Source organism: Podarcis vaucheri (assembly GCF_965113315.1).
Source record: "Podarcis vaucheri genome assembly, chromosome: 4".
Taxonomy (NCBI): domain Eukaryota; kingdom Metazoa; phylum Chordata; class Lepidosauria; order Squamata; family Lacertidae; genus Podarcis; species Podarcis vaucheri.
Window position 1 is genome coordinate 4,697,425 of NC_138762.1, and position 27,567 is coordinate 4,724,991.

At 48.1% G+C, this 27,567-nt stretch overlaps 1 protein-coding gene across 1 annotated transcript; it reads left to right on the forward strand.

The window, feature by feature from the left end:
* Positions 1-1,673: 1,673 nt before the first annotated feature.
* Positions 1,674-14,527, forward strand: CHRNA10 (cholinergic receptor nicotinic alpha 10 subunit; the record flags this gene model as incomplete). The annotated part of the gene is made up of 5 exons (XM_082221189.1): positions 1,674-1,743; positions 6,200-6,345; positions 9,056-9,210; positions 11,611-12,143; positions 13,338-14,527. The coding sequence occupies 5 exons, from the start codon at positions 1,674-1,676 to the stop codon at positions 13,943-13,945; spliced, it is 1,512 nt and encodes a 503-aa protein (XP_082077315.1). The 3' UTR covers positions 13,946-14,527.
* Between the last annotated feature and the right edge of the window lie 13,040 nt (positions 14,528-27,567).

Genomic DNA, 27,567 nt, shown 5'->3' on the forward strand with positions numbered 1-27,567 from the left:
CGATATACCCATAACAAGTTTCATAATTTTTGACCTGGCATTATATTGCGAATCATGATGTGTTTGCGTGCGCAAAAATCACAATGTGGCAAAAAAACAGCCAGCCAGCCTCTACATAAAGGTAAAGGGTAAAGGGACCCCTGACCATTAGGTCCAGTCGTAACCAACTCTGGGGTTGCGGCGCTCATCTCGCTTTATTGGCCGAGGGAGCTGGCGTACAGCTTCCGAGTCATGTGGCCAGCAGGACTAAGCCACTTCTGGCGAACCAGAGCAGTACACGGAAACGCCGTTTACCTTCCCGCCGGAGCAGTACCTATTTATCTACTTGCACTTTGACGTGCTTTCGAACTGCAGGAGCAGGGACCAAGCAATGGGAGCTCACCCTGTTGCGGGGATTCGAACTGCCGACCTTCTGATCGGCAAGCCCTAGGCTCTGTGGTTTAACCCACAGCGCCACCCGCGTCCCTTAGCCTCTACATAGCTCCGCCCTTATTTCAGACATCGTGACACATCAGTGTATTCCAATGTTTAGCTGGTGGTATATCGCAAGGCTGAAAACCAGATATCAGCCAGCCCTTGAAAGGACCTCAGGGGTCATAAAGTCCAACCCCCTGAAATGTAGGGAGAGAGCCACTTTCCTTCCACATGGTGCCCGGGGGCTTCCCAGAAGAGGCCCTTGTGGCAGGGGCAGACCTAGGGGTTTCAAATTTCTGCACCACCATTTGCCTTGCCCAAACTCGGCACCTCCCCACCTCTCTGGCTCCTTTCTGAATAATACTCACAGCATCCCCAGTGCTGCCCTCAAGGCTCCATGCCCAGTGTGACGGAACCAGTCACGCTCCCCTAAATCCACCTCTTACTGCGGGAAATGGGGACGCTGAACCAGATAGACCCCTTGGGTCTCATCCAGCGCTCTGGCTGTTGGCACAGTCCAGCGGCCCGCAGTTTTCAGAGGAGTCGCTCTGCCAGTCTGCTGGGCCTTAAGGCGTCCGGAAGACTTCCTGCTATAATTGTCACCTAGACTCTGCAGTGAGTGCCAAAAGACTGGATTTTAGTGGAGTGCCGAACGACCACCAAGCTGATGCTGTACACCTGAGATTCCAGGTTGATTGTGCACATTCGGAAACGAAAGTTTCCTTTTGTTTCGCGGATGGCACAGTTTGCTTTCACCAGCCGGCGAGGCCTTTGTGTCCGTTTCTTCCAGACGACTGCAGTCTAAAACAGGCTGATGAGCAAAACCCAAACTCACCTTGACCTGCCGTGTCTCTGCTGCCCTAACACACACACACACACACACACACACACACACACACACAACCCCTTAGGTTGGCTGTGCAGGGCGGATCTTTTGCCAGAGGTTCATTTGCAACCTCCGAGGCTGCTCCTTCCACCTGATGTCACCTACGACTGGCTGGCCGGCTGCTTTTTTTTCCACTCTAGGTAAGGAAAATCCATCGGTGGCTGTCAAAGAAAAGACAGTCTGAGTTGCACAGGGCAGAGTTTACACGCACTGGACCTTCCACAGGCAAAAAGGGTTCCTCTGGATTGCCTCCTCTGCCTTCTCCTCGCTGACTCACGCAGCCATGCTCTCCGGGTGACTTTAAGCCCTCCTTCCAGCCGCTTCCGAGATTCGCCACCTCCCACCCCCCAGGTTCACCTTGGCGAGGGTGAAGATGCCTCCGAGTCCTTGGATGGGTACCTTCCTCCTGTCTGCCTCTTTGCTGGGTCTCCTCTTGGCTCCAGGTAAGACTTTCAAAAGGCTTTGCACCTCTCCTTTATGGTGCCTTGATTTCTTCTTCGCTTCTTATTAGCGGAAAGGGGCCGCGCAAATGTGGCGCAAGGAAATCATTCTGCTTTCCCTCTCTCTCTGACGCTTGCTCGAAGGACTTTTGCTCGTAAGCAAAAGGCTGCTCCCTCCTGGAATTTTGCAAGCCGTCAATCAAGCAGCTGCCCCCCCCCCGTCCCCCCTCCCGGGCCAGCTGCAGATTCTAAGGTTTTGCATTTGACCTCCCACCTGGGAGAGAATTCTACCTGCTCCTCCTCAGGACCCGTGCGCTTGTCTTTGCCATTCGTTTCATACTTGGGAAAGGAGTTGTTTTCACGGCGTCCGGGAGGTTTGTCCTAACAGCTCCATAGAAACTTGGCCCCGGAGACTTTGCGTCCTGGAGCTGCCATCAGCTAAATTGCAATTCAATCGCCCTCTTGCGAGGAAATGGAGCTGGTTATGGACTGGAAATGTGTGTGTCTTGATCTGTAAGCGAACCTTGCAAGATGTCAATAGACGCGCCTGCCAGGGAAATGGGACACCCGTCATTAAACTTTCAAACCGAGGAAAGGACGGATCTTGCAACATCCCCTGCCTGTTAGGAGCTTAAAAAACGGAGGAAGAGACAGGTGCTGACAGGGAAGAGCCGGTGGGGTCCAGGTAATGAAGGCGGCTCCATCTGGCGAAGAGAGAGAAGGTCTGGGTTCAAATCCTACCTTCGCCAAGGAGCCTTGGGCAAATTTAGCTGCAATTTCTGTATTGCAGGGAGTTGGACTAGATGACCCCCTGGGTCCCCTCCAAGGCTACCTTTCAATGATTCTAAATCACTCTCCCAGCCTCGGTTTCCCTGCTTGTAAAATGGATAGAGAGGCGTAACTGTCCTTTTAAAAGTGGCACGATGGGCACTTTAGGCTAGCTCCACTGTGTTGGAAGGAGGCAGAGCATGCCTTCTGTGGGTGAGAGGCAGCGGGGTGTAGTGGTTAGAGTGTTGGGCTAGGCCCTGGGTTCAAATCCCCACCCTGGGCCACAAACCTCTCTGGGTATGACCCTGGGCCAGTCCCTCTCCCTCTCAGCCTGGTCTACCTCTCAGGGTCATTGCTGGGGTTAAACGAGGACAGGGAGAAGCATGTTCACCACCTTGAGTTCCTGGGAGGAAGAGGTGGAATATAAATGCTAATAATAATAATAATAATTAATAATAATACTAACTGCTGGCTGGGGCTACTTCGGGCTGCCCTCGGCTGACCTCTCACTCGGGAAGTCTTGACTGCAGCACAGGAAGGAAGACAGCCTCTCTGCACATGTTGTGGAACGAACGCCGTGTTCACAGGGCTTCCATGTGGGGAGTCTGTCTTTCCACCCATGTGCAATGCCTTAACCCTGCAAGGCACCGCGGAGGGGTGCTTGCAACTGCTCCAAAGAGCCCCCTTCGGACAAACGCCCCTTTCGGAGCCGCTCCTCTGCGGGATTCTGCCCTGGGACAGGGCTGCGAATGTGACCCCCGTGCTTGTTGAGCGGAAGAAATCCAGAGCAGCTGGCCTGGGGAGGCTTGCCGCACTGCGTCTGAGTGTGTGGAGGGTGTGTATGTGTGCCCCCATTGGCCCTGGAGAGGGACAAGACCCTAGTGATCCCAAACCCCCCTCCCTCCAACGGCAAGCCTGTGTCCGACTCTGGAGGGCTGCCCCATGGAAGATGGAGCCAGTTTGTTTTCTGATGGACTCAAAGAAAGGAGATCCCGGCTAAACACCAAGAAGAACTTTCTGGTGGCAGGACCTGTTCCACAGTGAAATGGACTCCCTTGGAAGGTGGCAGGCTCTCCTTCCTTGGGGGTTTTTAAGCAGAGGATGGGGGGGGCATCTGTCACATGAAAATTGTCCATGGGGAGAGGACCTTTTTTCTCCCTTTCTCGTAGCGTAGAACTCGTGGGCGTCCAATGAAGCTCAACGTGGGAAGATTCAGGACCGATAAAAAGCAAGTCCTTCTTCCGGCAGCACAGAGTTAATCTATGGAACTCCCTCCTGTTGCCGGAATTTATGTATAGGTTGGGGGGTTGCCCCTCCAGCAGATATCATGCACATGCGGCCCACTACCAAAACCAGCACCATCACTTTTGTGACTTTTGTGACTTGTCCCCACAAAACACTTCATCACAGTTTCTTCCTATCTGCTCAAAGGGCCTCTGCTGCACAATACCAAATGTAAGAATTCACTGACCAATGTATTTATGTACTGGCTCACTGGGAAAACTTCAGAAATGCATCTAGACATGTGAGCTCAGCTACTCAGCAGCCCCTCTGCCTGAGGGATAATTCCTGGCATCCAGATACCTGAGCGCAAGACAGGTAGCCATTCCAGAAATAGCACACCCAGATGAAGACAAAAGGGTGTGATGAACTTGGCTGGGAAACAGGGAAATGTAAATATCTCTTTTGTTACACTGGATGGGTGTTTGGTGGAGGGCAAGGGGAACCATGGGGCAGGGTCCAGGAAGCTCAGATTACTGCCACCAGACCTCCCCTTTCATGATGTAACCATGATGTATGAGTGATGTACTTTGGGGGTGTGTAACATGGGGATTAAAGGTAAAGGGACCCCTGACCATTAGGTCCAGTCGCGGCCGACTCTGGGGTTGCGGCGCTCATCTTGCTTTATTGGCAGAAGGAGCCGGCATACAGCTTCCGGGTCATGTGGCCAGCATGACTAAGCCGCTTCTGGCGAACCAGAGCAGCGCACAGAAATGCCGTTTACCTTCCCGCCGGAGCGGTACCTATTTATCTACTTGCACTTTGACGTGCTTTCAAACTGCTAGGTGGGCAGGAGCAGGGACCGAGCGACAGGAGCTCACCCCGTCACGGGGATTCGAACTGCGACCTTCTGATCGGCAAGCCCTAGGCTCTGTGGTTTAACCCACAGCGCCACCCGCATCCCTAACATGGGGGTTAGCAGCTAATAAAAGTTTGGGGGCTCTTTTGTTCGGGGCTTCCATCTTGTTCCATCTGGTGGCAGGTGGGAGTCCTGTCGCGACAGTCTTCAATCAAGACCAAGCCTACTGGCTGCTGTTTTGCTCTGGTATTCCTGCCTGGTGTCCTTGTTTTTTTGTCCAAGGGAGCCCTCAGATTTCTCTGTTAACACTCCCACAGGAGGCAGCGATGGCCATCAACGGAGAGGCAGCTTTTGGCACCCCCACCCCCAAAACCACAGTCCAAAAGAATTTACTGTGCTGTGAAATATGCTTCCAGCAGGGATGTAGCAAGCATCGTCCCTTTCAAGTTCATCAGTTTTGTTGAGTGAAATAAATGAAATAGCTCAGTTGGGATAGCTCAGCTGGTAGAGCAGGAGACTCTTAAACTCAGGGTTGGGGGTTCGAGCCCCAGGTTGGGCATGTTGGAGGGGTTGGTCCTTGTGCAAATTTAACATGATTTAATATGATGATCCTTGTGCAAATTTAACATATAGAATAAGAGAACAAGGAAAATGTACGTTTAAAGAAGAATGGAAAACGTTCACTGAATATATGGGTGGAAATTGTGTTTATTTAAAAACGCTGGTAGCACTAAGATAAATTCAACAGTATAAATAAGTTTTGATGGATGTAACAATGGATTACTGAATGGTTTAGTTCATGTAATATATGCAGGGATGTGTGGTATGCAAAATGAACCACCAAAAGAGAAGATGGGAAGTCATTGATTTAAGGTTGTTTAAATTAATATTTTGAAATGTAATTAGAAAAGTTAATAAAAATTATATATTAGGACTACAGGTGAAACTCAAAAAATTAGAATATTGTGGAAACGTTCATTTATTTCAGTAATTCAGCTTAAAAGGTGAAACTAATATATGAGATAGACTCATGCCATGCAAAGCGAGAGATGCTTCTACTTCTCAGAGGTCCAGTCTTGCTCTATTTGAAATCCTTGTTTTGCTGATTTCATATAATATTCTAATTTTCTGAGATTGTTAATTTGGGGTTTTCATCAGCTGTACGCCGTGATCATTACAATTATAACAAATCAAAGCTTGACATATCTCACTTTGCATGTCGAGTCTATCTCATATATTAGTTTCACCTATTAAGTTGAATTACTGAAATAAATGAACTTTTCCATGATATTCTAATTTTTTGAGTTTCACCCATAGATGACCCTTGTTGTCCCTTCCAACTCTACGATTCTGTGAAATAGTTTTAACTGGATTTTCAACACACGTGCAACTAAATTGCTGCTGCTTTGAAGTTTATTGTCTTCCTATCTTCCTTAGTGGGTTGTGCAAACTGTCATTCTGCTTTTCATAAGGGTAGAGAAGGGGGCACAGGCATTTATGGAACCGAGGTTTTGGTGGCCTTTAAATATTTTGGAAACAGCTGACATGGACCTTTCCTTTGTTCTCTCTCCCCCCCCCCCTGCCCCACAACTTGGCCTCTTTTTTCCCCAGGCTGCTCAGGGGCTCAGGGCAAGTTTGCCTACAAGCTGCTCAATGACCTGTTTGCCAACTACTCCAACGCGCTGCGTCCGGCAGAAGATACTGACCGAGCTCTCAATGTCACGCTTCAGGTCACCCTGTCCCAGATCATCGACATGGTGAGTCCTTTGGTGCTTGGAGGGCGGGTGGAAGAGGCTTCAAATGCAGCCGAGGGTCAGAGCACTCTTGTCGGAAGAGGCTGGACGGCTATGGATAGGTCTGTTACCGGAAAAATCCGAGGGCTCTCTTGGACAAAAACAAAGACACCAACCAGGATAACTTGGAGCAAAACAGCAGCCTGTAGGCTTGGCCTTTACTGACCTGTTGCAACAGGGTGTTCCCCTCACTTGCAAGAGAGAGGAAAGACCCAGAAAGATGGTGTGCAAGACCTTATAAAAACTTTTGAAATTCCCCTCCTCTAGGTCAAGCCCACCCCCAGAAACATCATGCATACATTACAGAAAGGAGGGGTTGAGGGAAGAGTTGTGGTGGTAACCTGAGTGTCCTGTCACCTGGCTTTCCCCCTGCCCATGAGTCACTTCCAGGAGACAAAGGGGAGTTTGCAGTTTCCTGCCCCCCCAGAGGGAAGATCTCATCATTGTCCTTTGTTTCAGTCCATGCTGAATCCACTCCCATATGCAAGGTCTTTGTGATCCTGATTGTCTTCTGTCTGGGATCATCAGGGTTGACATAGCAACTGGGCAGGGCTCCTGTGGATGTGCTGGGATGGTGAAGGGATTATGGCTGACCAGAACCAAGCCACCGCCCTTTGATAGTCCTTGTCATATGGAGTAAAATAAAAATGGAACAGTGCAAATCTGATGTATGGTTGATTCTTCTATGAATTTATAACAGAAATGTGGCGTATGTAGTGTGTGAGTGTGTGTGAAGTTTGTACAAACAGAATGATTGGGGTGGGGGGGTTCCTGCTACAGGTCCACTGTGTCTTGCGCCCCATTGCATGGGGTTTTGGTCTTGGTTGGCTAGGCCAGGGCCCTGTTTTGCCGAACTGCTTTGAGTTCTCTTTTCCCAACTGGAGACTTTCATTCGCTATTTGCTTAAAGGGGAAAGGGACCCCTGACCATTAGGTCCAGTCATGGACGACTCTGGGGTTGCGGCACTCATCTTGCTTTTTGATCATCTAATAAGTCTTCATTCAATCTCCATCTAAATGAAATATGACTTTCTTTTTGCATTTCAGGGAGGTAAGCAAATGACTGGGATGCGGGTGGCTCTGTGGGTTAAACCACAGAGCCTAGGACTTGCCGATTTTTGTTTATTTTTGTTTTTTTATTTTGATGCATTGTGTGTTTTGTTTTTTCTTTTTGACTTTGGTTTTTATTGATTTGTATTGTTTAATTGTTACTTTTATCTACTTCTTTCTTTCTTTTTCTCTTTCTCTTGTTTTTTCCTTCTTTTTCCTTTGTAACTTTAAAATTCTCAATAAATATCATTAAAAAAAAAAGGACTTGCCGATCAGAAGGTCGGTGGTTCGAATCCCCACAAGGGGGTGAGCTCCCGTTGCTCGGTCCCAGTTCCTGCCAACTAGCAGTTCAAAAGCACATCAAAGTTCAAGCAGGTACCGCTCTGGCGGGAAGGTAAACGGCGTTTCCGTGCGCTTCTCTGGTTCTCCAGAAGCGGCTTAGTCATGCTGGCCGCATGACCTGGAAGCTGTACGCCAGCTCCCTCGGCCAATAAAGCGAGGTGAGCGCCGCAACCCCAGAGTCGTTGGCGACTGGACTTAATGGTCAGGGGTCCCTTTACCTTTACTTTTAACATACAATGAGCATAACATACAACAATACAAACAACCAAATAAAAGACTTCCTTTATCCTGTATCTGACCTCCTTATTTACTTCCTATGTTTCCTTTATGAATAATTATTAAGAATTTTCTAATTATAACTTAAATATCCACAAAGTCTCCTGAAGACATCAATCTAAACAGGTCCAGGTATGTATTTCAGGGCACCGTTTTGTGAAGTGTTCCCTGCGTTTTCCCCATGCTTTTTGAAACTCTTGTCTAGCGTGATCTCTGATTGCTTCTGTTAATCTAGCCAGTTCAATATACCGTACTCAATAACAGTTTGTCTTGCCATTCCTTTTCTGTTGGCACAGTTTCTTTTTTCCAGTTTTTAGCAATTAGGATTAGAAACCACTTTCTTTTTTCTTTTTTTTTGCAGATAAATTTTTATTAGTAATTATACATGTTATACATAAATACAAATAAACGTATACAAAATTCAATACTTAAGTTGCACAAAATCTAATCAATCCGTAAGTCAAGAATATATTCATTTTAGGCTCTGCCGAGCCTTGGACTTCCTTCTACAACTTTGGCAAGTATCAAATAAACTTTATACTCACGTATTTTATTTCTTTCACATACTAGCCATTTACTGTTAGAGTTGTTTCCAATCCCGCTAGTGTCATTTAAGATTTAATTCCAATATATGTCCAATACTTAACCCAATTGTCATATAGTTTCTGTTCATCTTGGTCTCTTATTCTCACAGTTAGTCTAGCGAGCTCGGCATAATTTGTTAATTTAATCTGCCAGTCGTATATATTGGGAATGACATCCATTTTCCAATTTGATTAGAAACCACTTTCTAACAGGCTGGGCAATGGCACTTGGTCTATTCCTTCCTTGCCTCTAAAGAAAAAAAAGGAGGTATTGCAAAGGGTGTGTGTGTGTGTGGGTGTGTGTGTGTCAAAGCCGATTTCCCCCAGATCCCCCATCCGATGCCCCGCTCTGCAAGAAAAGCAGAGCATAAGGTGTGCTCCTTGCACCCTGTATCTGAGGTTGTTTTCCCTCTTGCCTTGCAGGATGAGAGGAATCAAATCTTGACGGCATACCTGTGGATCCGGCAGGTGTGGGTGGACGCCTACCTGAGCTGGGAGAAGGAGGCTTATGATGGCATTGACACCATACGGATCCCAAGCAGCTACGTCTGGAGGCCGGACATCGTTCTGTATAACAAGTAGGTTTCGCAGAAGGCCCCCTGTGGCGCCACAGCCCTTCCCTTTAAAAGATGTTCTGCGAAGGTGTTTTTTGAGGAAGCAAGTGGAAGACTATGAGTCACGGGAGCAGGGAGAGAAAGTGTCTGGATTCAGCAGTGCTTTAAGTTTGTTTTTGGTTTTTAGTCTGCTAATGTTCTTCATATTGTTTTGTGGATTATGAGTCCTGTGACGCTCTGCAAATTTTATAAAATGGCTTCTTGTGGTTATGCTATTTAATCCATTTTATAAGTTGTTTTGCTAATGATTTATAGAAGGTGGTTATTTTATTGTTGATTTGTTCATTATTTTATTTATGTTGCAAGTGGCGCTGTGGTCTAAACCACTGAGCCTCTTGGGCTTGCCGATCAAAAGTTCAGCGGTTCAAATCCCCGCGACGGGGTGAGCTCCCGTTGCTCGGTCCCTGCTCCTGCCAACCTAGCAGTTCGAAAGCACGTCAGAGTGCAAGTAGATAAATAGGTACTGCTCCAGCAGGAAGGTAAACGACATTTCCGTGCACTGCTCTGGTTCGCCAGAAGCGGCTTAGTCATGCTGGCCACATGACCCGGAAGTTGTACGCAGGGGTCCCTTTACCTTCACTAAGTTACTGTTTATTGTTTTTATATCATTTGTATTAAGTCCTAAACGATATTTCAAAGCATTTATCATTATACAATTTTTTTAACATACAAAGTTTCTTATTGACTTTCCACCCCTCTTTTCCCTATGTTTGTTTTCTACTCCTTTTTATTAGCTGTTTTACAACACATAAATTTTGATTATCTAAACCCTGCGACCATTATTTTTATAATTATTATAGTTCTAAAATAGTTATTAATAGTAGTTATTATTTGTTGTATGTAAGCCGCTTTATGACTCACATGAGTGAAAAGCAGGGTAGGATTATAGTACAGTGGTACCCTGGTTTTTGAACGTCTCGAAAGTCAGACATTTCGGTTTTCGAACACCGAAAACCCAGAAGTAATTGCTTCGGTTTTCGAATGCTTTTCGGAAGTCAAACGTGCCACACGGCTTCTGTATTGAGTTTTCTGGAAGTAAATGCTTCCGGAAGTAATTGCTTCGGTTTTCAGAAGTCCAACGTCTTCCGGAATGGATTACGTTCGAAAACCGAGGTACCACTGTAAATGAAATGAAATGGATGTTCTCCTGAAAACAGAGAGCTGCTTTCCTGACTTGGCACTGATTCTTCATCGGAAACTGCAATTATTTCAGAATGCAGCAGCTAGACTGGTGACTGGGAGTGGCCACCGAGACCCCGTAACACCGGTCCTGAAAGACCTTTATTGGCTCCCAGCACGTTTCCGAGCACAATTCAAAGTGTTGGTGCTGACCTTGAAAGCCCTAAACGGCCTCAGTCCTGTATGCCTGAAGGAGTGTCTCCATCCCATCGTCTAGCCCAGACATGAGGTCCGGCTCCGAGGGCCTTCTGGCAGTTCCCTCCCTGCAAGAAGTGAGGTTACAGGGAGCCAGGCAGAGGGCCTTCTCGGTGGTGGCGCCCGCCCTGTGGAACGCCCTCCCGTCAGATGTCAAGGAAATAAACAACTATCTGACTTTAAAAAGACATCTGAAGGCAGCCCTGTTTAGGGAAGTTTTAAATGTTTAATGCTGCCAGGCCTACCGCACAGGGGTGTTGTGGCGATTAGATGGGGGTGGGTGAACATGGTAGAACCATGTAAGTCACTTCAAGCTTCAGGGAGAAAAAGCCGGGATATGAATGCAATAAGCAAGCAATTCTTCGGCGCTCACATTAGGGGAACTGTGTGCCAGACATGTAAACAAGGAATCTTTGCAGGACAGGATTTCCCTCCTGCTTAACCATGTGGGGTGGGGGTTGGGGGACAAAATCTGGACCTTGCAATGGGAAAACTTGGAGGCGCCATGTTGCATGTTTTTGGTGAGGAGGAAGAGAAGTGGTAGAAATTTGGATCAGGAGAGCTGGAATGTGGGGAATTACCATGTTTTTCCATCTATAAGACGCCCCCATGTATAAGACACCCCCTATTTTGTGTTTTTAATACAGTGGTCTCTCGGGTTACATACGCTTCAGGTTACATACGCTTCAGGTTACATACTTTGCTAACCCAGAAATAGTGCTTCAGGTTAAGAACTTTGCTTCAGGATGAGAACAGAAATGGTGCTCCAGCGGCACGGCAGCAGCAGGAGGCCCCATTAGCTAAAGTGGTGCTTCAGGTTAAGAACAGTTTCAGGTTAAGAACAGACCTCCGGAACGAATTAAGTACTTAACCCGAGGTACCACTGTATTCTGTTGGGAGCCTCCCAGAGTGGCTGGGGAAACCCAGCCCGATGGGTGGAGTATAAATAATAACAATAATAATTATTTCTCCCCTTCCCCCCTCCTGCAGCGCCGATGACCAGTTCACGGGCTCGATGGAGACCAACGTGGTGATCCACTCGGACGGCCAGATCATGTGGGACTCTCCGGCCATCACCAAGAGCTCCTGCAAGGTGGACGTCTCCTACTTCCCCTTTGACGGCCAGCAGTGCCGACTGACCTTTGGCTCCTGGACCTACAACGGCAACCAGATCGACATCCTGAACAAGCAGGAGACGGGGGACCTGACAGACTTTGTGGAGAATGTGGAGTGGGAAGTTCTGGGGATGCCGGCCAAGCGCAGTGTGGTGACCTACGGGTGCTGCTCGGAGCCCTACCCGGACGTCACCTACACGCTGCACCTCAAGAGGAGGGCTTCCTTCTACATCTTCAACCTGCTTCTCCCCTGCATCATGATCTCTTTCCTGGCCCCGCTGGGCTTCTACCTCCCGGCCGACTCCGGGGAGAAGGTGTCCCTGGGGGTGACCGTCCTCCTGGCACTGACCGTCTTCCAGCTGCTGGTGGCCGAGAGCATGCCCCCCTCGGAGAACGTGCCCCTCATCGGTGAGTAGTCCCTGGGGGGAGAAGGTGAGGATTGCGACATCTCTGGGCCCAGCCCAGAAACAAGGAAACTGAAAAAAGGGATATTGCGTGTTTGGGGTTGACATCTGCAGGATCTGATCTCTTTCCGCAGGGCCTGGAAGACAGAGTTGTTCCGCCTGGCCTTTGGATTGGAATCAACTTGATTCCCTCCCCCTCTTTCCCTTTCTCCTTCTCTGATGGAACTCCTATTTGGGGACTTCCCTGGCTTTTTTCTGGCCCATGTAGGACCGGTCTGGATAGTTGGCCTTGGTGAAGATTTGACGTTTTCATCCCCCAAAATTTTTTTGATTTGAGCTTCTACTGAAATGAGGCTGCATTTTAATGTTGTATTTTAATGTTGTTTTTAAGTTGTATTTTAATGAATTGTTTTTATACCTGGTGTTAGCCGCCCTGAGCCTGGTCTTGGCTGGGGAGGGCAGGGTTTTTTTTAATTTTAATAATTTTTTTAAATTTAATAAATTTACAGTGGAACCTTGGGTTATATACGCTTCGGGTTACATACGCTTCAGGTTACAGACACTTCAGGTTACAGGCTCCGCTTAACCCAGAAATAGTACCTTGGGTTAAGAACTTTGCTTCAGGATGAGAACAGAAATCGTGCTCCGGTGGCGCAGCAGCAGCAGGAGGTCCCATTAGCTAAAGTGGTGCTTCAGGTTAAGAACAGTTTCAGGTTAAGAACGGACCTCTGGAACGAATTAAGTACTTAACCCGAGGTACCACTGTAATAGTTTTTTAAATTTTAATATTTTTAAAAAATTATTATTATTATCATTATTATATTTGATGTTTTATTGTGTTTTTAATATTCAGTTGGGAGGTGCCCAGAGTGGCTGGGGAATCCCAGCCAGATGGGCGGGGTATAAATAATAAAATATAATGATAATGATAATGATAATGATAATGATAATGATAATGATGATGATAATGATGATGATAATAATAATAATAATAATAATAATAATAATAATAATAATACCTGCGAAAGTCTCATGTTGCCTTCCCCAGCCTTGTGCACCCTCTATTTCAGGCTCCTGGCAGGGACTGATGGGAGTTGTAGTCCAGCCCCCCGGATTGGTGTGATGGCCGCTCTCAGGTGCTAAAGGAGCGTCTCCTCTTGTTCGTCCGCCCCCCGCTCCCCGCTCCCTCCACCTGCAGGCAAATACTACATCGCCACCATGACCATGATCACGGCCTCGACCGCCTTGACCATCTTCATCATGAACATCCACCACTGCGGCCCTGGAGCCAAGCCCGTCCCCAGGTGGGCCAAAAAGCTCATCCTGCAATACATGGCCCGCATCTTCTTCGTCTACGAAGTGGGGGAGAGCTGCAGGAGCCCCCGGCCGGACCCGGAGCCCGCCCCCAAAGCCCGCGTGGCCAACGGCGGGGGCCCCACACGGGGGGTGGGCAGGGGGAGATCCCCCGGCGAGGAAGCGCCGCCCCGCCGGTCTCCTTCGCAGGGGCCCAGCAGCCCCTCGGAGCAGCCCGGCTGGGGCGAGGGCACCCAGTACGTGGACCTGGAGGGCGGGGAGGGCGAGTGTGCGGATCAGGCCCCCTGCGCCAAGACCCGCTGCCTCTGCCACCACCACAGCATCCTCAGGAACGTGGAGTACATTGCCAACTGCTTCCGGGACCAGAAGGCGGCTTCCAGGCGGACCGGGGAGTGGAAGAAGATCGCCAAGGTGATGGACCGCTTCTTCATGTGGGTCTTCTTCGCCATGGTATTCATCATGAGCGTCCTCATCATGGGCCAAGCCATCTGAGATGCCCCAGAGGAGCAGGAAGCATGCCAGCAGAACCTCCTTCCTGCTCCTCAGCCGGGTGCTGCGATATCATCACCACCATCATCATTTTTTTGGAAGGAGAATTTGCCCTGCAAAAAGTGGGTCACGCAGGGCTGGCGGACGGTGCTGGCAGAAGGTCCAATCCGCTGGCAGGACTAGGGCATTTCTGATGGGCACCCAGGGAAGTGTGAGCTGGACAGGTGAGCCCCAAGACCCGTTGGGATGCCATAGGTGGTGCTGGGGTGCAACTCTTGGACCATGGGGGGTGGGCAACAGCATGTCCAGGGGCCCTGGGGGTCCCTTCCAACTCTACAGTTCTGTGTCGAGCCAGAAATTGGATACTACGGACATGGCCGCTGCTTCTGCATCCACCACCACACCCATCTAGCGGATGAGCGATTTAGTCTTTGGCTGCTGCACACACACAGCTGCCCCACAACCCTAGGAGCAGAGGAACAGCTGCCAAGTCAGGACATTGGTTCATTCATCTCAGTATTGTCTACACTGACGGGCAGCAGCTGGCCAGGGTTTCAGGCAAGGGAGTCTTTTCCAGCCCTCTCTGAAAGATGCCTTTGGGGAATGAATGTGGGACCTTCTACATGCAGGACCTTCCACACTGCATCTTAATGTGGATTATGAACCCCTCGTGCTTCCTTTAATTCCTCCTTGGACTCAAGCAGCAGTCTCTTCCGTCTACTGCCATTGCACACTTTCTCCTCTCAGAATCCCGAGGTTCCCTATTGCTTTGAAAATCCAAACAGGAGAGCGCCATCCATGGCATTGGTGCATTTGTGATTATGCAAACACTTGCACTGTAGGGGGTTGGTCTAGATGACCCTTCGCCCCTTCCAGCCCTATAATTCTGTTGTTGTTGTTGTTTAGTCATTTAGTCGTGTCTGACTCTTCGTGACCCCCTGGACCAGAGCACGCCAGGCACTCCTGTCTTCCACTGCCTCCTGCAGTTGGGTCACACTCATGCTGGTAGCTTCAAGAACACTGTCCCACCATCTCGTCCTCTGTTGTCCCCTTCTCCTTGTGCCCTCCATCTTTCCCAACATCAGGGTCTTTTCCAGGGAGTCTTCTCTTCTCATGAGGTGGCCAAAGTATTGGAGCCTCAGCTTCAGGATCTGTCCTTCCAGTGAGCACTCAGGGCTGATTTCCTTCAGAATGGATCAGTTTGTTCTTCTTGCAGTCCATGGGACTCTCAAGAGTCTCCTCCAGCACCATAATTCAAAAGCACCTATAATTCTAGGGTGATGCAAATGCAGAATTTTAGTGCCTAGGGCAGCACTGAGTTCGGCCTTCTGCAAATCCCATTTAACAGCCCTGCTCCCACTCCAAAACCAACCAGCCAACCAACCCAACAAGCCCTAACGTGTTTCTAGCCCTCCTGGAGACCAGCTTGATGAAGCCGGGCAGGACACAAAGGCTTCTGTGTTTGTGGAACAGAAGCAGAATGCCCTGAGGTCGAGGGTCAGCTGTCCTGCCTCCTGCATGGCTTTGGGCCCTTCCTCCATGGCCAGCAGAACAGAACATGGACAGCTATATCCAAAACCATATTGGTTGTAACAACAACAACAACTTATTATTTATACCCTGCCCATCTGGCTGGGTTTCCCCAGAGTGAGCCAGCGTGGTGTAGTGGTTAAGAGCGGTGGACTCGTAATCTGGGGAACCGGGTTTGCTTCCCCGCTCCTTCACATGCAGCTGCTGGGTGACCTTGGGCCAGTCACACTTCTGTGAAGTCTCTCAGCCCCACTCACCTCACAGAGTGTTTGTTGTGGGGGAGGAAGGGAAAGGAGAATGTTAGCCGCTTTGAGACTCCTTGAGGTAGTGATAAAGCGGGATATCAAATCCAAACTCCTCCTCCTCCTCTTTTTCTTCTCCAGCCACTCTGAGCAGCTCCCAACATAATATTAAATACACAATAAAACATCAAACATTGAAAACTTCCCTAAGCAGGGTTTCCCTCAGATGTCTTCTAAAAGCCAGATAGTTGTTTATTTCCTTGACATCTGATGGGAGGGCGTTCCACCGGGTGGGCGCCACCACCAAGAAGGCCCTCTGCCTGTTGTCAAGTGATTTACATAAGTCGGCTTCAGAATCTGGCTCCCCACCCCCCACACCTTAGTGCAGAATCTACAAGGAGTTAATTCCCTCCTTTAGCAATACTGAGGTGAGCATGGATCTTTGCTTAAGCACAATAGGGAGAAACTGGCAGGTGTAAAGAAGCCCCAAAGCTTTCAGAAGTTCAAAATGATTTAGTCCCAAGGGACAAAAAACCTTGGCATTGAAAGTAGCATAGTTGTTGTTTAGTCGTTTAATCGTGTCCGACTCTTCGTGACCCCATGGACCAGAGCACGCCAGGCACTTCTGTCTTCCACTGCCTCCCACAATTTGGTCAAACTCATGCTGGTAGCTTTGAGAACACTGTCCAACCATCTTGTCCTCTGTCGTCCCCTTCTCCTTGTGCCCTCCATCTTTTCGAACATCAGGGGCTTTTCCAGGGAGTCTTCTCTTCTCATGAGGTGGCCAAAGCATTGGAGCCTCAGCTTCAGGATCTGTCCTTCCAGTGAGCACTCAGGGCTGATTTCCTTCAGAATGGAGAGGCTGGATCTTCTTGCAGTCCATGGGACTCTCAAGAGTCTCCTCCAGCACCAGAATTCAAAAGCATTCGGTGATCAGCCTTCTTTATGGTCCAGCTCTCACTTCCATACATCACTACTGGGAAAACCAGAGCTTTAACTATATGGGCCTTTGTTGGCAAGGTGATGTCTCTGCTTTTTAAGAGTGCTTTAAATGTGTGCATGTTTCCCAAGGGGACTTTCTTCTCTGTCCTTCTTGTCACATTTCATCGCTTGCCCGAATCCTGAAATGCCAATTATCACACTCGCTTTGGTTACGATTGCTTGCTTTGACCTTGTGCAACCCGCCGACGAGATCTTAATTTGGGGATAGACTTGCTCCGTTTGCAGGCTTGAGAGCACCCCACCTTCAAGCCAAATGTTCGGGTGTGTTTCCGCGACTTTTTTCTTGTGCTACATTTTCAACCGTCCTCTTCATTCCTCCCCAACTTCCAAGGCAATCTCAGTCTAGACGAGGTCGGGCGCCAGAATCCCTGAGCTTGAACAAGTCTCTGGCGGGCCAAGGAAGCTCACAGCTGACCCCACTGGCCCCTGGGAGAAGCCGATCACATGCACGTTCCTTCAATGGTGCAAAAAATGGACAATGCGCCTTTGCAGTGGGAAAGGACACTACCGTGTGGATTCTGAGCTTTGGTTCGAATGAGCTGGGCAAGGGGTAAAATGAATTAGTTCGGAAGCCCGTGGATTTTAATAAAGGTCAAAGCCATCAGGTGAGTCAGCCGGGGGGGGCAGCTGTGGGAGGGGGGCCACAGACCCTTTTGCTTCGTTGATCCACTGATCCTGAAACGGGACGAGGGTGTTCTCAGCTTCCTTCCCCCTGAGACACCTTCGTGCTCCACCTGCAGATTCTCAACAGGGAACTCGAACAGATGTGGAAATGATAATAAAGTCCTCAAAAAGCCAACCGTTTCTCTGCGTCTGCAAGGTTCTCTGTGGGGTTGTCTTGTCTTTTTGCCCATCTTCTGCCCCAGTGGCTTCCTTTTTCTTTTATTATATTTTATTTAACATAATTATTACAAGATACAAGCAAAATACATACAAATACGTATGTACATATATTTTTCAGATAGGCACACATATATTTAAAAAAGAAAAAAGAAAGAAAAAAGAAAAAGAAAAAATAAGAAGAAAAATTGGAAGAATTTCTTCCAAATTTATTCTACAAATATCTCAGTGATAAGATTTCATTGACTGACTTCCATCGCTTACACTGCACTTCCCATATACATTTTAAGCAAATTTGTATCTATTATTCCGTATTTTCCCTATACAATCTCATACAAATATTCTAATCAATAAGTTTTCTAAATCTTTCATAAATCTATTCTAAACACAACTAATACCTTACACTTAATCCTTGTCTACAGAAATATAAATATAAATGCCCCAGTGGCTTTCAAAGGGGTTGGGGGGGGGCTGGACTGCATGACCTTTGCGATCCCTTCCAACTCTGTAGTTCTGTGATTTAGCTCTGCTGCGCTGGGACCTGGCTAGCTACAAACGAACAGAGCAGAACCACGGGGCTGGATCTGCAATCCACACTGAGAGGCAGTGTGGTGCAGCGGTTAGAGATCAGGGTTCGAATCCCCAACTCAGCCACGAAGCTCATTGGCTGAGCCTGGGGGCCAGTCACTGGCTCTCAGCCAGACCTATCGCACAGGGGTGTTGTGGCGATTAGATGGGGGTGGGTGAACACGGTAGAACCATGTAAGTCACTTCAAGCTTCAGGGAGAAAAAGCCGGGATATGAATGCGATAAGCAAGCAATTCTTTGGCGCTCACATTAGGGGAACTAGTGTGCCAGACATGTAAACAAGGAATCTTTGCAGGACGGGATTTCCCTCCTGCTTAACCATGTGGGGTGGGGTGGGGGACAAAATCTGGGCCTCGCAATGGGAAAACTTGGAGGCGCCATGTTGCATATTAGTGGGGAGGGGGAAGAGAAGTGGTAGAAATTTGGATCAGGAGAGCTGGAATGTGGGGAATTACCGTGTTTTTCCTCCAAAAGACGCCCCCATGTATAAGACGCCCCCAAATTTTGGACATTACTTTTTAGGGGGGGAAACCTAGTCTTATACATGGAAAAATATGGCATTCTGTCTATTTTTTCATCCCAATTACAGTGGTGCCTTGGTTCTCAAATGCCTTGCTACTCAAACAACTTGGAACCCAAACACTGCAAACCCGGAAGTAAGTGTTCCTGTTTGCGAACTTTTTTCGGAAGCTGAACATGCTCTGTTTTGAGTGTTACACTTCAGATTTGAGTGCCACATTTTCGTTTTGAGTGTTCCACTGAGGTCTGTCTGTTTTTGCTATTTATTTTTTGTTTTTGTTTTTGCAGCTCTTTTTGTTTTTGTGACTGTGTGGAACCCAGTTCAGCTACTGATTGATAGATTGATTGATTGATTGAGTGAGTGACTGCGATGCATTGTTGATTGCTTTCCTTTTATGCATCAATGGTCTCGTTAGACAGTAAAATCCATGTTAAATTGCTGTTTTAGGGGTTGTTTTTAAAAGTCTGGAATGGATTAATCCATTTTGCATTACTTTTTATGGGAAAGCGTGCCTTGGTTTTGGAATGCTTTGGTTTTGGAACGGACTTCCAGAACAGATTAAGTTTGACAACCAAGGTCCCACTGTAGTTGAAGGGTGATAACCTCCAGCTGGGGTTTATGAGAAGTTGGGGGGCAATACTTCTGGTGGGGGACACATCGTGCTCCTTCTCTGGTAGTTTGTCTGCCTTTGGTCCCCATCTTCCTGCACTCCGATCTCACCTGTGGCTCCTAGAAGCTGTCAGCAGGTGACAGTGGCCACACCCTGCGAAACGGCTTCCACTGGCCAGCTAAACCAGGCGAAGATAGCTAATGGGACTCAAACTTCCTCTGAATGCTGTCGATGGAGCAGGCAAGACCAAGAGTGGGTCCCATGGTCAAGATGGTGGTTTCTGCATGTTCTGTAGAGGGAAGTGAGGGGCAGATAGGACTGGGATAAGCTAGGAAGGGAGTCCATAGGAGAAGGAAAACCCTGATCCTGAACCTTGCAGGACATCTGTAGGAATGATCGCTGGGTTGTGGAGCACACTCCCGCCCACGGGCAACCTCAGCTGTCTGCACGCGTGGCCTTGGGGTGCGAGGCACACTCCCCCTCACAGATAAAGCCACAGCCATCTGAACATCTTGCCCTCTGTCTAACCTTTTGCGGTCTCAGTAGTCTGCTGTGCCCTGTCTGTGCCCTTTGTCTCTGAGACCTTTGTCTCCTTTGTCATACATTGTTCAAGGGGAAAATGACGCGGTGGAAACAGGTACCAAAATAACTATGTACCACCCCATGATCTCGGGATTGGAAGATGTGTAAAGGTCACAGCCCAAAATGTATCAGCCGGGGTTTGCATATTGTGCCAATAAAAGGAGCCTCTGCATAGCTAGCCGGCAGCTTGCTTGCAGCTTGCCTGTGCACAGCTCACCTGCATTACCAACTCCTGCCTCATACCCTTCACTTCACATCTTCGGAAGAAGATAAGGCTAAGGAGTAAAACCCAACACAAATCTGGACTGCAGTCCCCTAAGATTGTTGGATGGCGCCTTCTACACCTCCTTCTGGCAACTCCTGAACCCAGCTGCTGCCAAACGTCTTGCTCTGCTTTTCCTTTGGACCACATCAGTGAGGCTGAGGGGGGGGGGGTCTTGTCACCTGAGCAGCCCAGGGCACAGTGCTCAGGTCACTTCAGTGCTGCTAACGCAGCAAGAACACTGTGGGAGACAGGCACAACAGGCACCATAACTGTTATAAGAAAAACTGCTCCTTTCCCCTTATGGGGTACCCAAGAGCCCATATAGATTTCTTGTGTAGGTTCTCCATCGGACGGAGAAAATAACAGAGGCCAACCAGAGAATATTGAGAAGCAAAGCAGCTAGTAAGCCTGATCTTTTTTGAACTGTTGCAACAGGGTGCTCACACACACACCCAAACGCAGGAGGGAGGAGGGACCCAGAACAAAGGTGTGCAAGCCCTTATATAGACTTTTGAAATTGCCCACCTTGGAGCCCAAGACCACCACCCCCAGTACATCATACATACATCACAGAAGGGGCGGTCTACTGCACAAATCCTGTCTGGCAGGAAACCTGTTAGTGGGTTTACCTGGACAGCCTAGCCATTCTTTTGGGATGATAAATACTTAATTCCTACAGGCTCTCCCTATTCCTACCCAAATGTGCCCTTAAGGTAGGATTTGTGAGTACAGAGACAATGGGGGTGGGGTGGGCTTTTCCCATTTCCCTCCAAATTGCAGGGGAATATTTGAGGTCACTGAAAGAGTCAAAATGACTTTAGGATAAGGTTACCAGGTTTTTTCCAATTAATCCGGGGACACTTTTCAACTTCAATGGCTTTTGTATGGGGACTGATTTGTAAATCTGGGGACGTCTGGTAACCTTACTTTAGGACTGTTTTCCTGTACTGTTTCAGACATAGATTTAAAACCATGGAGAGACCTGGTCTGAACAGAGACATTGGATTCTTATCTCATTATACATGACTAAGCCATTTCTCACCTTCTCACCCCTTGCCTTTTCCTGTAAGACCTATTACAGTCATTAAGAGTCGTCAACAGGCTCATCTCAGCTATCTGCCAATCTCCCATTCCCACCACCCTTCTGAGTAATACCCCTCCCCACCTTCTCACTGTATAGAAGGATCTGGCAACTTCTGTTTCAGTGTATCTGAAGAAGTGTGCATGCACACGAAAGCTCATACCAAGAACTAACTTAGTTGGTCTTTAAGGTGCTACTGGAAGGAATTTTTTTATTTTGTTTCAGACATGTGTTTTATATATTTATGTATGTGTTTGCCTGGTACATTTATGAACATATGATTTACATATATAGGAGACCTTAGAATTCCTATGGCAATAACCTTCTAACAGTCTGACTTCCCCCTACAAAGGTGAACTCCGCCATTTTCTCCTAAGACAGAGAGATGCCAACGGGAAAATACGTCTCCGGTCCTTACAGGAGAAGCCCTCTAATTCTTTTCACTGTGCCCGCAGTGGAGAGCAGCCCACAGCTGATGGGGTAGGGAGAAAACCCACACGTGATGCTTATCTTAGCATGCATGTGGTCCCTGAGTCCTGTTTACAGTTTTCCCACCGGGGCATCTGGGTGGCCACTGTGAGAACAGGCTGCTGGACTGCCTCCTCCAGACGACTCTTCTTCGGCTCCCTGGTGCTTCCAAAATATTCCCAGATCTTTGAGAGACTGAACATGGGAAACTCAGTCATGGGGTATGCACGCAATGCAAGCTTTTTTCTGTCTGTCGGACCACTCAGGGGAGCGAAAGATCTGAAAAGACCTTCAGGCAGAATCTGACTCATCATCCTTGCCTTGTTTCTGCTAAGTGCTGCAACTGACAGGAAGCATTGAAGAATCCCGAAATGTCAGCATCCACCTCCTTAGCACGCACCTCCCTCCTGAAGGACTTTCTGTGCAGATATTTGTGAGCATGGGTTGTTTTCCCTATGGAAAGTGCAGTGTCATCTTCCAGAATAATGTATCTGTAGCTGGACCATAAAGAAGGCTGATCGCCAAAGAATTGGTGCTTTTGAATTCTGGTGCTGAAGGAGACTTTTGTGAGTCCCATGGACTGCAAGAAGATCAAACCTCTCCATTCTTAAGGAAATCAGCCCTGAGTGCTCACTGGAAGGACAGATCCTGAAGCTGAGGCTCCAATACTTTGGCCACCTCAGGAGAAGAGAAGACTCCCTGGGAAAGACGCTGATGCTGGGAAAGATGGAGGGCACAAGGAGAAGAGGACAACAGAGGACAAGATGGTGGGACAGTGTTCTCGAAGCTACCAGAATGAGTTTGACCAAACTGCGGGAGGCAGTGGAAAACAGGAGTGCCTGGTGTGCTCTGGTCCAGGGGGTCACGAAGAGTCGGACACGACTAAATGACTAAACAACAACAATAAGCTGTTCATAGACTTCTACAGTAGAACGGTTTATGAGAAAGATAAAACATAGCATCAACTTTCCAAACATCTGGATAGTTTTGTCTAAACAAAAATGTTTTTAACAAGTGCCGAAAAACATTCTGTGAAAGAGCTTTCCTGATATCAATAGGCAAGGAGTTCCAGAGTTCAGGTGCCGCCACACTAAAAGGTTGAGCTCTTACAGATATGAAATGGGCATTATGTGGCACTTGTAGCAATGCCAGTCCACAGATTGAAGTGGGTGCATATGGGGTGGCGCTGTGGTCTAAACCACTGAATCTCTTGGGCTTGCTGTTCATAAGGTCGGCAGTTCGAATCCCCGCGACGGGATGAGCTCCCATTGCTCTGTCCCAGCTCCTGCCAACGTAGCAGTTCAAAAGCATGCCAGCACAAATAGATAGATAGGTACTGCTAAGTGGCATTTCTGTGACCATTCTGGCTTCTATCACATTGCCCCATTGCACCAGAAGCGGTTTAGTCCTGCTGGCCACATGACCCGGAAAGCTGTCTGTGGACAAATGTCGGCTACCTTGGCCTGAAAGCGAGATGAGCGCCACAACCCCATAGTCGCCTTTGACTAGACTTAACCAGCCAGGGGTCCTTTACCTTTTTTTTACCCTTATATGGGGTGGAATAATCACTATTTTGTGGGTTTCCCTAACGGTGCCCAAATGAACGGCACTTGTGGCATGTTCTGGTAGTGAAAGCAAGCAATTGCTCTCCCTCTCCGCTCATTGTCCCTCTTGCCTGCCTGACCTGGAGGCTGCCCTCCGCATCCTCTTCCCTGCCTGGGTCCCTCCTTTTCCATCCTAATGGCTTTTTCCACTCGGCTGCCTTGCAGGCGCCGTAATCTCAGGCGACAGGACCGTCCTCAAGGACCTTGGAGGCAGCTGTGCATAAAGAGTGATTTGTCAAGAGGCAGCCGGGATCTTTCCAGGCCTTAGCATGAGCCTAGCTGCTCTCACTCAAGCCCCAAAGACTATCCATGGTTCGGTGGCAGGGGGCACGCTGTGATAAGAATTTTAAGGTCTTGGATATGTTACGGAAAAATCTGGGTGCGGGGCTACTCTGCCACCCAGCTCGTCGGACTAGGTCTGCGGGTCCCTGCGGAAGAAAATGAGCTCAGCCGGACACAGGAGCAAACTGCAGAAGATCCAAGTTTATTGCGCAACAGGTTCAAGGCGAGATTGAACAGCGAGAAAGGGGTGACATGAACTTTTGAAATTTCCCTCCATGTCCCAGAATACAGTGCAAAATACATCCCAGTTACATCATGAATACATTAAGACGAGGTTGGGTTACACAGATTACATCACGAATACATTAGGAAGAGGTTGGGTTACACCGGATTAACATATGGAGGAGGGAGGGGGGAATATGCAGAGCTGGAGATATGCGCAGATAAGCACATCCTGAGAAGACAATGGTCCATGTATGCATAGTCTGTCACCTGGCATCGCCCGGAGGAAGGGCTTGGCAGAGCGATTTGACTGGATTAGGGTCTTGACACCTTGCTTGAGAGATTATGGAGGACAGGGGAGGTCCTAGAGAAATTGAGCAAATTGGCACGTTGATTTTCTATGAATTTTATAGATTTTAGTCCCTTTTGACATTGACAATTGGAAATAAATGGATATATTGTAGCGAAGAAGGAGGTGAAGAAGACATGCCCCCCCTTCCGTATCAGATATATTTAAAATGTTCATAAATGTACCAACCAAGCAGGTACACAGATCAGCACAGGAAGACCGACCTGAAATCATTTTTGATTCCCAAACTGACCCAATGTTTTCTCTGCAAGGAGGGAAGGGGTCAGGGAGCCTTCCCATTGTCTCAGGAACTTAGTAATCAGCATTTTAATGCGTGACAGACTATCAGGATAGGCAATCAGGAAAGGCAATCAGATAACCTGCAGACAGAAAAAACAACAACACCTTTTCTGTGATGTAGATATGATGTCACTACTGGGTTTCCCCAGTAGTGATGTATGGAAGTGAGAGCTGGACCATAAAGAAGGCTGATCGCGAAGTTCCACCATCCAAAGTACAGTGGTGCCTCGCAAGACGAAAATAATCCGTTCTGTGATTCTCTTCGTCTAGCGGTTTTTTCGTCTTGCAAAGCAAGCCCATTGACGGATTAGCGGATTAGCGCTATTAGCGCTATTAGCAGCTTTTAGCGGCTTATCTGCTGATCGGATCAGCTGATAAGTGGCTTAGCAGCTTAGAAAAAGGGGGGGAGGGGGAAAAAACCAGCAGGAACTCGCAAGACATTGTCGTCTTGCAAAGCAAGCCCATAGGAAATTTGTTTTGCGAAGCACCTCCAAAACGGAAAACTCTTTCGTCTAGCGAGTTTTCCGTCTTGCGAGGCATTCGTCTTGCGGGGCACCACTGTACACACTGTGCACACTGTACTTCCTTTGCATGTCTGGCCCCTTGGCTGGTCTGGTGATGGGATTAGGCTTTATTTGGCCAACAATCAGCTCAGCAATTGTCTCCTCTGGGAACTTCCTGGGGTAGGAGGTGTGTATACATGTCTCCATGCTTGGGGAGGTGGCAGGGAAAAGAGTCGTTTTTCCAAGGGCAAAATAGTGTTGAAATGGAGGAAACTGGCAAAGGAGTTGATTTTATATGATTGTTAAAGCTAGGTAACTTCCCTGAGCTGTCAAGTCGAAAGGACACATTCAGGCATAATATTTGTAACATTTAACAACTTTAAAGATGTGCCCCCCCGGTAATCTCCATAACACTAACGAAGCAGGACATGAGCACAACCGATGCCTTCTGCCACGGTTCTTTTCCAGCAAGTGGCATCCAGAAACATGCCAGGAATGAGCACATTTAGCCATCATAGTGCTTCGTAGTCTGGGCTGCCACAATTACAAGCCTGGTAGATGAAGGGAACGCAGTGGATGTAGCCTATCTTGATTTCAGCAAGGCATTTGACAAGGTGCCCCATGATATTCTTGTAAAGAAGGTGGTAAAATGCGGTCTTGACTATGCTACCACTCAGTGGATTTGTAACTGACTGACTGACCGAACCCAAAGGGTGCTCATCAATGGTTCCTCTTCATCCTGGAGAAGAGTGACTAGTGGGGTGCCACAGGGTTCTGTCTTGAGCCCGGTCTTATTCAACATCTTTATCAACGACTTGGATGATGGACTCAAGGGCATCCTGATCAAATTTGCAGATGACACCAAACTGGGAGGGGTGGCTAACACCCCAGAGGATAGGATCACACTTCAAAACGACCTTGACAGATTAGAGAACTGGGCCAAAACAAACAAGATGAATTTTAACAGGGAGAAATGTAAAGTATTGCACTTGGGCAAAAAAAATGAGAGGCACAAATACAAGATGGGTGACACCTGGCTTGAGAGCAGTACATGTGAAAAGGATCTAGGAGTCTTGGTTGACCACAAACTTGACATGAGCCAACAGTGTGACGCGGCAGCTAAAAAAGCCAATGCAATTCTGGGCTGCATCAATAGGAGTATAGCATCTAGATCAAGGGAAGTAATAGTGCCACTGTATTCTGCTCTGGTCAGACCTCACTTGGAGTACTGTGTCCAGTTCTGGGCACCACAGTTCAAGAAGGACACTGACAAACTGGAACGTGTCCAGAGGAGGGCAACCAAAATGGTCAAAGGCCTGGAAACGATGCCTTATGAGGAATGGCTAAGGGAGCTGGGCATGTTTAGCCTGGAGAAGAGGAGGTTAAGGGGTGATATGATAGCCATGTTCAAATATATAAAAGGATGTCACATAGAGGAGGGAGAAAGGTTGTTTTCTGCTGCTCCAGAGAAGCGGACACAGAGCAATGGATCCAAACTACAAGAAAGAAGATTCCACCTAAACATTAGGAAGAACTTCCTGACAGTAAGAGCTGTTTGACAGTGGAATTTGCTGCCAAGGAGTGTGGTGGAGTCTCCTTCGTTGGAGGTCTTTAAGCAGAGGCTTGACAACCATATGTCAGGAGTGCTCTGATGGTGTTTCCTGCTTGGCAGGGGGTTGGACTCGATGGCCCTTGTGGTCTCTTCCAACTCTATGATTCTATGATTCTATGATTCTATCCTCCATAAATGTGTCCTGTTCCCCTTCCGAAATTTCCTAAGCTGGTCAGGCATCCTGCCGCATCTTCCCAGCCCCATGGGTGCTCCTGTCCTTGTCAGTCCTCTGGTGCTGCCACTTCTGCCCCAAAGAACACGAGACATTTTTTATCCTTTTGGACAGTGGCATGCATTATTCAGTGCTGCTGAAGGGGCAGGGGGAGGGCAGGGAGGAAGGATCAGCCAGCTGGAAACATCCTTTGCTGGTAAGATACAGCTTGGGGCGGGGGAACAATCTAAGGCTGTGGGAAAGGGCACTGCAGATGCCAAGAAGGGCAGTGGCAGCACGAAGATGGTGTGTGCATTGACCTCAAGTGGGCTGACTGGGTCTGGAAACCAAGCCTGATGAGGAACGGTTGAAGGAGTTCAATACACACCTGTACATTTAAAGCACATCGCCCCCCTCCACAAAAGGAATTCCAGGAACTATAGTTTACACTCTGAAGAGCTATAATTTGCAGGATCCTTAGAAAACAACAGTTCCCAGCATTCTTTTGTAGTAGTATGAGTTTGGGGTGTTAAACTGTGTACCAGACCCTTCTAATCCCTGGATCCAGCAAGTGGTATCAATAATCTAGTAATAATCAATAATCAAGTAATCAAGCCTGGTTACTCTCCTGGTGAGGTGGTGGAGGATTGAGGGCCTCAGTGTGAGAGGGCAAATGGGTGGCACCCCCTCCATCAACAGAAAATGCCGGGACAAAGAGCAGAGTTTGGCCGTGATTTGACCTGGAAATAAAGCAGCAAACTGGGGAGAGAGCCAGAGCTACATTGGAAAAGCAACGTTTGGTTTCTGTTTGAATCCAAGACTGTGGCTCTGGGAGGACCAAGACACTCTAGGGCTGCTAATGCCGTGAACCCTT